The 12,534-nt window shown below is 47.5% G+C and overlaps 1 protein-coding gene across 1 annotated transcript in view; it reads right to left on the minus strand.

Annotated features, from left to right (window-relative positions):
- Window positions 1–12,534, minus strand: part of col25a1 (collagen type XXV alpha 1 chain) — a 161,220-nt gene that overhangs the window by 50,500 nt on the left and 98,186 nt on the right. The window contains exon 5 of the mRNA XM_085400267.1: window positions 2,160–2,186. Within this exon, the coding sequence (XP_085256393.1) occupies window positions 2,160–2,186 (27 nt within the window). The remainder of the gene's footprint in view (window positions 1–2,159; window positions 2,187–12,534) is intronic.

Consider the following 12,534-nt stretch of genomic DNA (forward strand, 5'->3'; position numbering starts at 1 on the left):
CGGTAAAATGAGCCGACCAATCTTTCACACATGGATGGGAATTGTGCTCAAACAAACTTTGAATGCGATGCCTGAACAAATTTCAAATAAAACATCTCTTGGAATTTTTTTGTAATTTTTCATTGGGCCCTTGTTCCAAAAAACACAGATTTAATGGGAAAACGGTTTATTCATCTTGGGTGGGAAGAATGCACACAGTTGTTTTTCATTTCATTAAACTGCAGATGAAGTGGTTCACATGAGAAGCATGAACATGCATCTCATCAGCAGGAACATAGTTAGTCACAATTATCATAATCAGCCTCAAAAATCATAAATCTGCTGTTGTAAGCCAATCTGATGCACTCTACTTTTCCTTGTGTTAAAGACCCAGTATGCGGGGTTTCAGTGGCTCTACCAGGAAACACAGGATATGGCTTTCATTCATGCTTTTATTTTTATTACAGTTTTCATTAAAAATTCACCTACAAATAAGAATCATCAGTTTCTATCTACAAATCAAAAAGCTGTCTCCACAGTATGTGGACCTTACTTTCACACCATTTCATTGTATTTCTTCTGCTGTACACCACAGCAGTCCTTTATTGTGATATTACCCAAGTCACTGCATAAATCATTTATTGATGAATGAACTGTTAAAGTCTTAATCTTCCTCAGGAGCACGTTAGATGTTTGCACTTTAAAGTTCCCTTTTCTATAAGTGAATTCAGGGACTTTAACTCTGGTGTAAATTCCTCAGGCCCACATTTTGTCCCCGAGTCCTGCAGACTTATAAAGAAACTGTGCGGTTATTTTGCATGCTCAGCTGCTGTTTTATGGAGGAGTGCTCAGTGAGGCATTTAAGGGGTTTCAACTGAGGGCTCAAACTTCTGGTCTTTAATGCTCTGTGCTATAGATTTGTGAACTGCAGGCTAATCTCAATACTAGGACTTAAGGTCAGGATGAAGTGGAAATGCAAAATGAAAGAAGCAGATGATGAATGGTGCAGACCAATTATCCACGTGAAGACTAAAAGCAAAGATATTGGATATTAAGGATATACATGTGAAATTTCAAGAAAATTCATTTAATTTCTGTGCAACAGTAAATTGCAAGCTAGCATGAGTCCGTTAGCTTTGCATGTGAGCCCAGAAACCACATGTGTACAGGTCTGACTATAAACTCTGATCTATTCCTCTGTAAAATACAAGAGTTTTCCTTTGATTTCACAATCATTTTAAGCTGACTAAACATTAAGGGCCAGATTTATAAATGGGTAGCGTGTGAGCTTAGAGCTGGGTTCCCACCTGTTACACGCAATGTTGTCACGGCGCTTTCTTTGTAAATTCCAACATTACCTTTTTTTGCACTAAAACTCAGTTTGCGCTAATAAATCAGGTCCTCTTTGATCTGACTTACACAAAATTAAGTAAATGTTAGCTTATGTTAAAAAAAAAACATAAGCATTGAATGTACCGTTAAGATTCTGACAATGATGTCTGTCAGTGAAATTTGAGGCTTTATGTGTTGTGTTATGTAATCCTAAATGATCTGTTTCTTAGCACTGACACGGACCCACCCTACAGTAACAGTTAGCGTAGACATGCGCCATAATTGGAGCTACAAATGCATAAAAAAATGTTTGTCTTTGTGTGTGGATTCCCAAAGAGAGGGGAGTGGAAGGACTTCTTTCAGGACACACAGCACAAAACTGGTTTCAAAGAGGGAGATATCTTATCAATTCACATAAAGAAGCTGCAGAACTGTATTTAGAAAGAAATCCTGCTGCTACTTCCAACATAAGATGAAGCAATTTGATATGAAAGTTTGCATTTCTTTAACCTCCAATAATAAATATGAACCAAACCACTGAAGATGAAGCTATTCTTGATTGCTTTAATTATTTATTGTGTATAGATCTTTTGCCTCAGTCGCCATACATGCATTGGGAGTTGTTCTCCAACTGCACAGTATGGCTGCTGCATTGATGCATTTTTCCAATGAACAGCACCAACCAGTGCAGTATATGTAGGCTTTCATGCTGCACACAAGGGGAGCATCTTGCATAGCTAACTAGGTGAATTTCATTGCCTTTAGACTCTTAAGAAAAAAGCTGTGGGATGTCAGTATTTCTTCATATTAACTGTGCAACAAAAACACCAAAGTATACAGTTACCCACCTTTTCACCCTTTGGACCAGGAGGGCCCTATGAAGAGACAGAGAGAGAAAAAACAGATTGTTCAAACTATTACAGCATAAAAAAAACGAAGAAACTATGTTCCAAGTCACTTGTAATTGTGAAGACAATCATGATGTTGTCTGGAAATATAACAAAACTATTTAAAACCGGGGTGACCAATCACGTTAAAAAACAAACAGAGCCGCTAAGCGAGGCTCGAACGTCAAGAAGTGAGACACAACTGAAAGATTAATAAACTGACTTTGTGTACTTTCTGACATCTTTCACGATTTGATTAAAATCCGCTGTCACAAACTGGGAAACAGTGCACTGTAGGCAGCAGGGCTTATGCAAACATACAATTAAAACCTAAAACAGGCCCAAATCAAGTCCATGTTTACTTAGAGGATCAAATCCAGCAATCTCCAACCAAGTATTGGCAGGCACGTTGTAAAAAAATGTGCCCTGAAAAAGAGGACTACGTCTTTTTTTTTGGTGAGGTAGCTTCCAGCATCCGTCAGTCGGCAGGCAGCACCTCCTGGGTGGGCTCTGTAAAAGATCGTGGAGTTAAGGAGAGGATCTGACAATGAGGTGTGCATCCACATGCTGAGCTTAACGAGTACGTGTTAAAAACTGCTTCTTCTTTTTAAATTCAAGTTGAATGCTGAAGTATGTTGGGTTTTTTCTTGGGAGGTCAGGCATTTGATCATCAAGTATTAGATCATCAACTAACTGACCACCCGCTTAGCAACAATGTTCCTGAGCTCCTGGAGAAACTGCTGTGCCAGTATTAATCTGCATTTCACTTACAAAAGAAATCCTATTTGCTTTCACTGGCCATAAATAAAATGTGAATATGAGAACAGATCAGAATCTTTAAAAACCACAAAATGATATGCAGGTAAAAGGAACAACTTGTTCACGAGTAGTTTTAGCATTAAGCACAAAAATCTGTAGTGGTTAGCATTCCAGGCTAATCCTGCTCTAACGCTGTTTGTTTCCAAATACAAAAATATGCTGACACTAATCCATAGATTGATGATATTAGTATAAAACCTGTGTTTGGATGCTGTTCCTTTCAGTCTATGGACCAGTGACCCAGAATAGCAGGCTTGGGCTTCCACTGCGCTGGCACACATTAGCAGAGTCTAAAACTGAAATGCTCCAGAGGTAATTCAGCAGTTTTCCTCAGCCAATTTCTGCCACACTGCTGAGAGGTAAGAGAGCCATAGCCAGGTTTCTCCCTGCTCGCTGCCTTTGGATATTATTTTTGATGCTTATTTAACTGTCTGTAACATTTTAGTTATGTATAGTAGTTCGTGCAGTCCCAACTGGATCTGCACAGGGGCTAATTTGCCTTGGTTTTGGGGGTTGTGAACCTGCACATCAAGCTTGTGCGGTGCATCATCCCATTTATTTAAATACGAGGCTTCCTCAAGCCTCAGCGCAGGCCGTAATCCAGACACAAACATCTGAGGACGTGCTCCTGCTGTTCCTTGACCAGCCGTGCAAAGAGGCACAACACACTTGTAAATACAAAATGGGAATATTAGGAAAACAATGTTTCCGACTGCAGTTCCCTGGGGAGGAATAAAGAGGCAGAATATTGGAATCAAATGTGACTTTTACATTTATAATGATGCTGAGGCATTCCAGAGGGGCTAAATAAGTTTCCAATGTTTTCCTCAAAAAGGAAGGCCGCTAAAGGAAATTGGTGAAACTTTGTTTTTTCTTTTTTCTTTTTGTTTGAGGAAATTGCCTTTGGATAATGGGAGGCTATTGACATTACTACAAACACAAATGGCTGGAAGAAAAAGAAATATAAATATAAGCACTGCATCGTTTCACAAAAGCCTGTTAAACGTATGATGCTTGGCACTAACACATGCAGTTGGCGCAGATAATTACCAGGCTGATTTGCTGTGCGCCACATTATGTGTAAATGAAGGGAAATTGCAGCATTATATGATGCAGCAACACAATAAATCCAGAATGTGGAGCAACAAAATGAAACTTCATCAAGCCCATGTTGAGCTCTGATAACTGGGAATAAATAAGGATAATGTAGCTGGAGGTGTTGGTTGGGCCAGTTGGTGTCATCCTGGGGTTTAAATAGATATTCTTTATTGTTACATCATTACTGAAGTTATAACTGTCATGGTCCGCGGCCCGGCGTCCGGGGTGCTGCTGGGATGTCCACGCCCACGAGCGTGGCTGCTAACCCCACACCTGCATCCCATCCCAGGCGATCATCAGGTGGACTATTTAATCCTTCCCTACCTGCTGCTCCACGCCAGTCCGTAGTCGCCTCTCAGCGGTAACGTACGCCTGCGGGAAAAGAACTCTTATGACAAACTCTCCATCGGACCTAACACTGTTTTTTCCCTGTGTACCCAGATCACAACTCGGCGTGTTTTTGTTTTCGAGCCACCTGCCTGTCCACCTGTCCGCCTGAGATTTGGTTCACCATCAGCTTCGCCGTCTCGACCCCTTTTGGAGCTCCACCCCCCTCTGGTTCACTCGGCCCGGCTATCACCGTGAGACGCACACTCCACCTTCCCTCGTATGCTGCCTTTTTTCCGCACCCCAGTAATCTGTCTCTCTTTTTGTTTTACAGCCTCTCACAGCCCCGCTCTCGGCGTTCCCTGCGCGGTCCCTCGGTTTCTTCTGGTTCCATACGTTGTTTTTCAGGCTACCCTCACGGGACACCTTTAGTTGCAATAAAAATTACTTTCTTTATTCGCTCCTACCCTAGTGTGTGTGTTCTGCTACTGGGTCCTGCCTGCGCTCGGAACTTCGGTTCATGACAGTACGGACTGGCCAGTATGGACCCAGCAGATCCACTCCGCTCCGCTATTAATAAACAGGGCGCTATCCTCGGTCGCCACGATCAGCAGCTCCAGTCTCTCCAAGACCGTTGTCAAGAGCTCAGTGACACTCAGAATAAATTACAAACTAGGCCGTCCGACCCCGTGCACCGCGGCGTGTCGCCTCCGCCGCTGGAACCCTTCCACGGGGAGCTGGACCTGTGTGGGGGGTTCCTTTTCCAGTGCTCCTTGTTTTTCAGTCGCACGCCTCACGCGTTCCCCACGGATGCTGCTAAGATCTCCCACTTCGTGGGATTGTTACGGGGGCGTGCTCTAGCATGGGCTGAAGCCTACTTAAATTCTCACCCCATTCGTGATTGCGATTACGATGACTTCCTGGAGGAGTTCCAGGCTACGTTTTCCCCTCCGGTATCGGAGGACGATGCCGCGCAGAAGTTGCTGGGGCTCCGTCAGGGGCGGCGCAGTATTGCGGAGTACCTAGTTGAATTCCGTACTCGAGCGGTCGCCGTGGGTTGGCCCGATTCGGCTCTTCGTGGGTTTTTTTTACGGTCGTTAAATGACCAGATGAAGGACCAACTAGCTTTTCACGAGGAGACCAGATCCTTTGATGAATTGGCCTCCCTCTCCCGTAGGATTGACAGACGCTTGCGGGAGAGGGATGCCAAGCGGCGGTCTAAGCCTATGGGCTCCGTATTGCGCCCCGGGTTTCGCGTTTCTCCGCCCCCGCCCCCAGCTGCGTGTGCGCGCTCTCCGTCGCCGCCCCCGCCCGAACCCATGCAGATCGGACGCTCTCGGCTTTCTCCGGAGGAGAGGGAACGCCGATTTCGGGCTGGAGAATGTCTGTACTGTGGGAGGCCCGGTCACCGCATCGCTGTTTGCCCGGTCCGCCCAAACGACCCGGCCCACCGGTGAGTCCGGGGATACGGGTGGGCAGCACTCTAAGCACTACTAGACCCCGATTGTTACTGTCCGTTACTATCGTGACTTCTAATCAGACTTTTACATGCCCCGCGTTAGTGGACTCCGGGGCGGAACAGAACCTTATGGATGAGAAGCTGGCTAAGAGGCTAGCTGTGTCTCTTACTCCACTCGAACCGCCCATCCCTGCGTCTACATTAAACAACCAAGTGTTTGCATACATAACTCACCAAACCGCGCCTGTACGGTTAATCACATCAGGTAACCACCAAGAGCAGCTGTCCTTTTTCACTTTTCCTGCTCCTGACACCCCGCTTATCCTAGGCTACCCCTGGTTACAGAGACATAACCCACACATAGATTGGGCCGGAAAAAGTATCGCGAGCTGGAGTGTGTTTTGTCTGGCGAACTGCCTGAGGTCAGCCGTTCCCTCCGCCTCAACGGAACGGAGGCCCGCCCCGCCACCCGCGCCGGACCTCTCTTCCGTGCCCCCCGACTATCACGATCTCCAGCAGGTGTTCAGTAAAGATGAGGCGCTCTCACTCCCGCCTCACCGTCCATATGACTGTGCTATCGATCTGCTCCCGGGTGCATCGCTGCCCTCTAGCAGATTATACAACCTGTCTTGCCCCGAAAGAGAAACCATGGAGAATTACATCCAGGAGTCGCTAACTGCAGGACGTATTAGGCCGTCATCCTCTCCCGTGGCTGCGGGTTTTTTCTTCGTGGGAAAGAAAGACGGGACGCTCCGCCCGTGCATCGATTACAGGGGGCTGAATGACGTCACCGTCAAAAACAAATATCCCCTCCCACTCATTAGTTCTATTTTTAACTCACTCCAGGGAGCTACGGTCTTCACCAAACTAGATCTGCGGAACGCCTACCACCTGGTACGGATACGTGAAGGCGACGAGTGGAAGACCGCCTTCAATACCCCACTAGGGCATTTTGAATATCTGGTGATGCCGTTCGGGTTAACGAACGCCCCGGCGGTTTTTCAAGCCCTAGTCAACGACGTGTTACGGGATTTCATGAACGTGTTTGTTTTTGTTTACCTGGATGATATTTTGATTTTCTCCAAGACGCTCGAGGACCATCGCATCCATGTGAGGAGCGTGCTACAACGGCTGCTCGAAAATAGACTGTACGTAAAAGCGGAAAAGTGTGAGTTCCACGCCTCATCCATTTCCTTCTTGGGCTACATCCTCGCTGGTGGGCAGGTGAAGACCGACCCGGTGAAGATCAAAGCAATATTGGAATGGCCGGTTCCGGAGACACGAAAGAAGCTTCAGAGCTTCTTGGGGTTTGCGAATTTTTATCGCCGTTTCATTCGAAACTACAGCCAGGTGGCCGCGCCTCTCACCCAACTCACCTCACCCAAGGTGTCTTTCACATGGTCCCCTGAGGCCCACGCAGCCTTCGCTAAATTGAAGCGATTATTCACGTCCACACCCATTCTGACCCATCCTGACTCTTCTAAACAGTTTGTTGTTGAGGTCGACGCGTCTGATGCGGGAGTCGGGGCGGTTCTTTCCCAGCGGTCTGGGCCCCTGAACAAACTCCGGCCGTGCGCCTTTTTCTCACGCCGACTCACCCCCGCGGAGAGGAATTACGACATCGGCGACAGGGAACTCCTAGCGGTAAAACTCGCATTGGAGGAATGGCGTCACTGGCTGGAGGGGACCGAACAGCCCTTCGTTATATGGACGGATCATAAAAATCTACTGTACCTTAGAACCGCCAAGAGGTTAAATCCCCGTCAAGCTCGCTGGTCCCTATTCTTCGCCCGCTTCAACTTCACACTCTCCTATCGTCCCGGGTCACGAAACATCAAACCCGATGCGCTCTCCCGTCTGTATTCCCCCGACAGCGAGGCGCCCCCCCCCGCCACCATCCTGCCTGCCTCCTGCGTGGTGGGTGCTCTCACCTGGGAGATTGAGGAGACCATTCGCCAAGCGCTCCCGGGGGACCCTGACCCAGGGACTGGACCGCCAGGACGGCGCTTCGTTCCCGCCGCCGCCCGGGGAGCAGTCATCCACTGGATCCACACAGCACGATTCGCGTGCCACCCGGGCGTGAGCAGAACGGCGCGCCTCCTCAGCAGACACTTCTGGTGGAAATCGCTACTACGGGACGTGAGGGACTACGTGTCTGCCTGTGCCGTCTGCGCTCGTAATAAATCATCCACGAAACATCCCATGGGCCAGCTCCACCCACTCACTACTCCCCACCGGCCCTGGTCTCACATCTCGCTCGACTTTGTTACCGGTCTCCCCACCTCTTCTGGAAAATGTGTCATCCTCACCGTTGTGGATCGGTTTTCTAAGGCCACCCACTTCGTCCCGCTAGCCAAGCTGCCCTCGGCTGCTGAGACTGCCCAAGCGTTAGTCACGGAAGTCTTCAGGCTCCACGGAATTCCCCTGGACATTGTCTCCGATTGCGGTCCCCAGTTCACCTCACAAGTGTGGAGGACCTTCTGCTCCATTCTCGGCGCCAAGGTCAGTTTGAGTTCCGGTTTCCACCCGCAATCCAATGGGCAAACTGAACGCCTTAATCAGGAGCTGGAGACTATGCTGAGGTGCGTAGCCAGTCAAAACCCCTCCTCCTGGGTTACTTACCTGCCCTGGGTGGAGTACGCCCACAATACTCACACCTCGTCCTCCACCGGCTTGTCTCCTTTCGAAGCGTCCCTCGGGTATCAGCCTCCGCTCTTCCCGGAAGAGGACCTGTCCCTCTCCGTCCCGTCGGCCCCTCATCACCTCCGGCGCTGCCAACGTGTGTGGCGCTGCGCTCGCCGCGCCCTCCTGCGCGCAAGGGAACGACAGGCGCACTACGCCGATCGTCGCCGCGCCCCAGCCCCTGACTACCAGCCGGGACAGAAGGTTTGGTTGGCTGCTGGGAACATCCCGCTCCGGGGCACGTCCCGCAAACTGGCTCCCCGTTTCATCGGGCCGTACGAAGTGGACCGAGTCATCAACCCGGTGGCGGTCAGGCTCCGGCTTCCGGCCTCTCGGCGTGTGCATCCCACGTTCCATGTATCTCAACTTAAGCCGGTCCGCCTCAGCCCCCTGTGCCCTCCTTCCGAGCCCCCTCCTCCCGCCCGGCTCGTCGGCGGCCATCCGGCCTATGCGGTCCGGCGGATCCTGGATGCGCGCGGGCGCAGGCGCGGCTGGCAATATCTTGTGGATTGGGAGGGGTACGGCCCCGAGGACCGCCTCTGTGTCCCGCGCTCCTTCATTCTGGACCCTCGTCTCATCTCTGCTTTCCGTGCTTCTCTCCGCAGGCGGGGTCCCGGCCGGTCGCCTGGGGGCGACCCTTGAGGGGGGGGTACTGTCATGGTCTGCGGCCCGGCGTCCGGGGTGCTGCTGGGATGTCCACGCCCACGAGCGTGGCTGCTAACCCCACACCTGCATCCCATCCCAGGCGATCATCAGGTGGACTATTTAATCCTTCCCTACCTGCTGCTCCACGCCAGTCCGTAGTCGCCTCTCAGCGGTAACGTACGCCTGCGGGAAAAGAACTCTTATGACAAACTCTCCATCGGACCTAACACTGTTTTTTCCCTGTGTACCCAGATCACAACTCGGCGTGTTTTTGTTTTCGAGCCACCTGCCTGTCCACCTGTCCGCCTGAGATTTGGTTCACCATCAGCTTCGCCGTCTCGACCCCTTTTGGAGCTCCACCCCCCTCTGGTTCACTCGGCCCGGCTATCACCGTGAGACGCACACTCCACCTTCCCTCGTATGCTGCCTTTTTCCCGCACCCCAGTAATCTGTCTCTCTTTTTGTTTTACAGCCTCTCACAGCCCCGCTCTCGGCGTTCCCTGCGCGGTCCCTCGGTTTCTTCTGGTTCCATACGTTGTTTTTCAGGCTACCCTCACGGGACACCTTTAGTTGCAATAAAAATTACTTTCTTTATTCGCTCCTACCCTAGTGTGTGTGTTCTGCTACTGGGTCCTGCCTGCGCTCGGAACTTCGGTTCATGACAATAACATTATGAAGGTGCATTTTTTAACCCAAAACCAGATCATTCCCCACATCTTATCAAAGGTATTTTAAATTAATTTGAGTTCAATTTCATTGGTGTAGCGCCAAATAAGGAAAAGACCGCAATAATCAGAAGACCCCCTATAAACAAGCACTTGGTGAGAGTGGGAAGGAAAAACGTCCTTTTAACAGGAACCAACCCCCCTGCAGAACGAGGCTTAGGGCGAGGCAGCTATCTGTGGCACGTGGTTTGATTAATTGAGAGTAAAAATAGCAATTCAAAAATAAACCAAGTAAAAACAAGTCAACAACATAAGAAGCCCAATGGGATGCAAACCCCGGTCTCATTGCTGATAAACCTGCAACTTTTCCAACCTAATTATGTAGGCTTCTAAAACAGGCTAGCTATCTCTTGGGAGCTAGCATCCAAACACCAAAAGACACCTTGTAAGTAAGGGCAGATCAAGCATCTGATGAGATATTATAACTGAGTTTAAATGCCTGTAAGTGTCTTTTTTGATAATCACCACTCCTAAACATATCAGTCAAATTTTAAAACTTTTTCTCTTTTTTTTGCTGAAGTGGAACGGTACTTTTGGCACACCTATATCTCACCAAACAGTAATTCCACTCTTCCATCTGGACATGAAGCATGTGGAAATGATTTGGCTGCACAGTGTGCACCTGCTCATTATACGCTTCATCATTTGCACATCACTTAGAGAGACAACACGTGCTGGAGCTTTTCCAGAAGGTTTAAGCAAGTGCAGCAAGGGTCTTTTATTGAGACTATTAAAACAGCTCTCTTGCAAAGACTTTTTCCAAACTGTACTACAGTGGAACTGCAGTGTGTGTCTTTGTCAAACCGTCTCTGCAGCTTTGTGGTTTCAGTCTGCCCTGAGGAAGCTTTCTAATCAGCACCTGTGTCTGCTTTTCACATCTATTTTACTGCTTCTGCTCTGGCTCTGTTTCATAAGCAGGTGCTCCTTGGGTCATGGCTGTTCATTAGCAAGTTCCTCTGCTGAACACGATTAACCCTCTACAGTGCTTTCCACACCTACTAGATTGCACTTAATTCTTAAATGACTGCATGCATAGCTTAAAATAACAAATTAATTAGGTTTGGCAGAGGAGCAGTTCACTGAAATACACTTCACGTTGTTTGCGTTTTCTTCACTTTGATTTTGTATAGATCAAAAATGTAAGATGCATGCTGAATTAAAAGCTTTTTTTCAGTAAAGCCCTACCAGTGTTTGATGTTTGCTAATTACGATCTGTGTGTGGATTCTCTCCATCTTCCTTCCACAGTCCAAGGTTAAGTGTGTTAGGTTAATTGGTGATAGCAAATCGGCCACAGGTGTGAATGGTTGTCTCTGGCCGAGTTACGTGTAACACGTTACAAGGAAACAGTTTACTGTAATCACATTATATTTTTCAGTGACACAGTGATGTAATGCTTTGTTGTATTAAATTCAGTAATTACATTACAGTTACAATTATGATGTTCCTTGTGTTACAACGGTTCTTCAATTAGCGACATGCCATGTGGATTAAAAGAAAATAACGTCTAACAAACATGTTTTTTTTCTGCTACAGTCAGCTAATTTGAGTTCGCGTGCAGTAGGAGGAAAATGTTGGGGTGGTCTACAAAGGAAATATGGACATTAACTCCATTTTTGTTGCACAAAAGGATAATAGCACAATGGTAATGTGTAGACTGCATCCAGGACAAAAGTAACTGCACTGGGTTCGCTGCAAGCATATGCACAGATAGCATGCTAATGCTAAGCTAGCCAAAAACCCAGAGCAACATTAGCTGAGTGGATGCTAACCCCAGACCAGCAGCCAGAGCCTTAACTTCAACAGGTAACAAAAGTAGCGATGATTTGTCAGACTTGTAGCCTCCTTTTCTACCTGTTCAAGTTTTTGAAGTAGAATCACCGTGGAGATCGCTCTGAAAGCTCTTTGGGATGACTTCCAGCTTCGTGTTCATACGTAAATACCAAAAGAAAGATAGTACGTGTGTCCTCATTATGATAGGGATTTGTAAAGGTGTGTGGGGCATTTTTCGGAGTGTCAAGAGAGTAATGTAACCAGTACAGTAACAAATCACTTTCTCCTGTGAATAATAAAGTAATGTGCTGTATTATTAATTAGTATTGTGTAGTATTAATATAATACAATTGCTTTCCTTGAGTAACAACCCAAACACTGGTGTAAAGCCTGACCTTTGGCCGTCGGGATAGGCTCCAGCTGCCCTGCGACACTGAACTGGATAAGAGGAAGAAAATGGATTTTTGGATGAAAATCTTAAAAGAGCTTCATTTCATGAGCAGTAATAACCTCCTGCTCAGTTTAATGCAGTTTTTCTTTGGTTAAGCTTTACAACAGTGAGAGAGATACAGATGCTTTGGAAACGTCACTATAAACCAGCCTGAATGCATCATTTTATATCCTGAAGCCAAATAACCCTGGAGAAATAATGCAATATCCAGCAGAAAACACTGAATTGTACATTACTCAAACACAGTATCTCACAAAGAGTTTTAGAGGAGGTTTCATTATTGCTCATAAAATCAAGCTTTAAGAAGAAGAAACAGCTCTTTGGGGATTTTAAGATCTTTAATTCAGAAAACAGAGTCA

This window comes from Rhamphochromis longiceps, linkage group LG3 (genome assembly GCF_057381845.1).
Source record: "Rhamphochromis longiceps isolate RC_006_pf linkage group LG3, R_longiceps_female_GT1.1, whole genome shotgun sequence".
NCBI classification, from domain to species: domain Eukaryota; kingdom Metazoa; phylum Chordata; class Actinopteri; order Cichliformes; family Cichlidae; genus Rhamphochromis; species Rhamphochromis longiceps.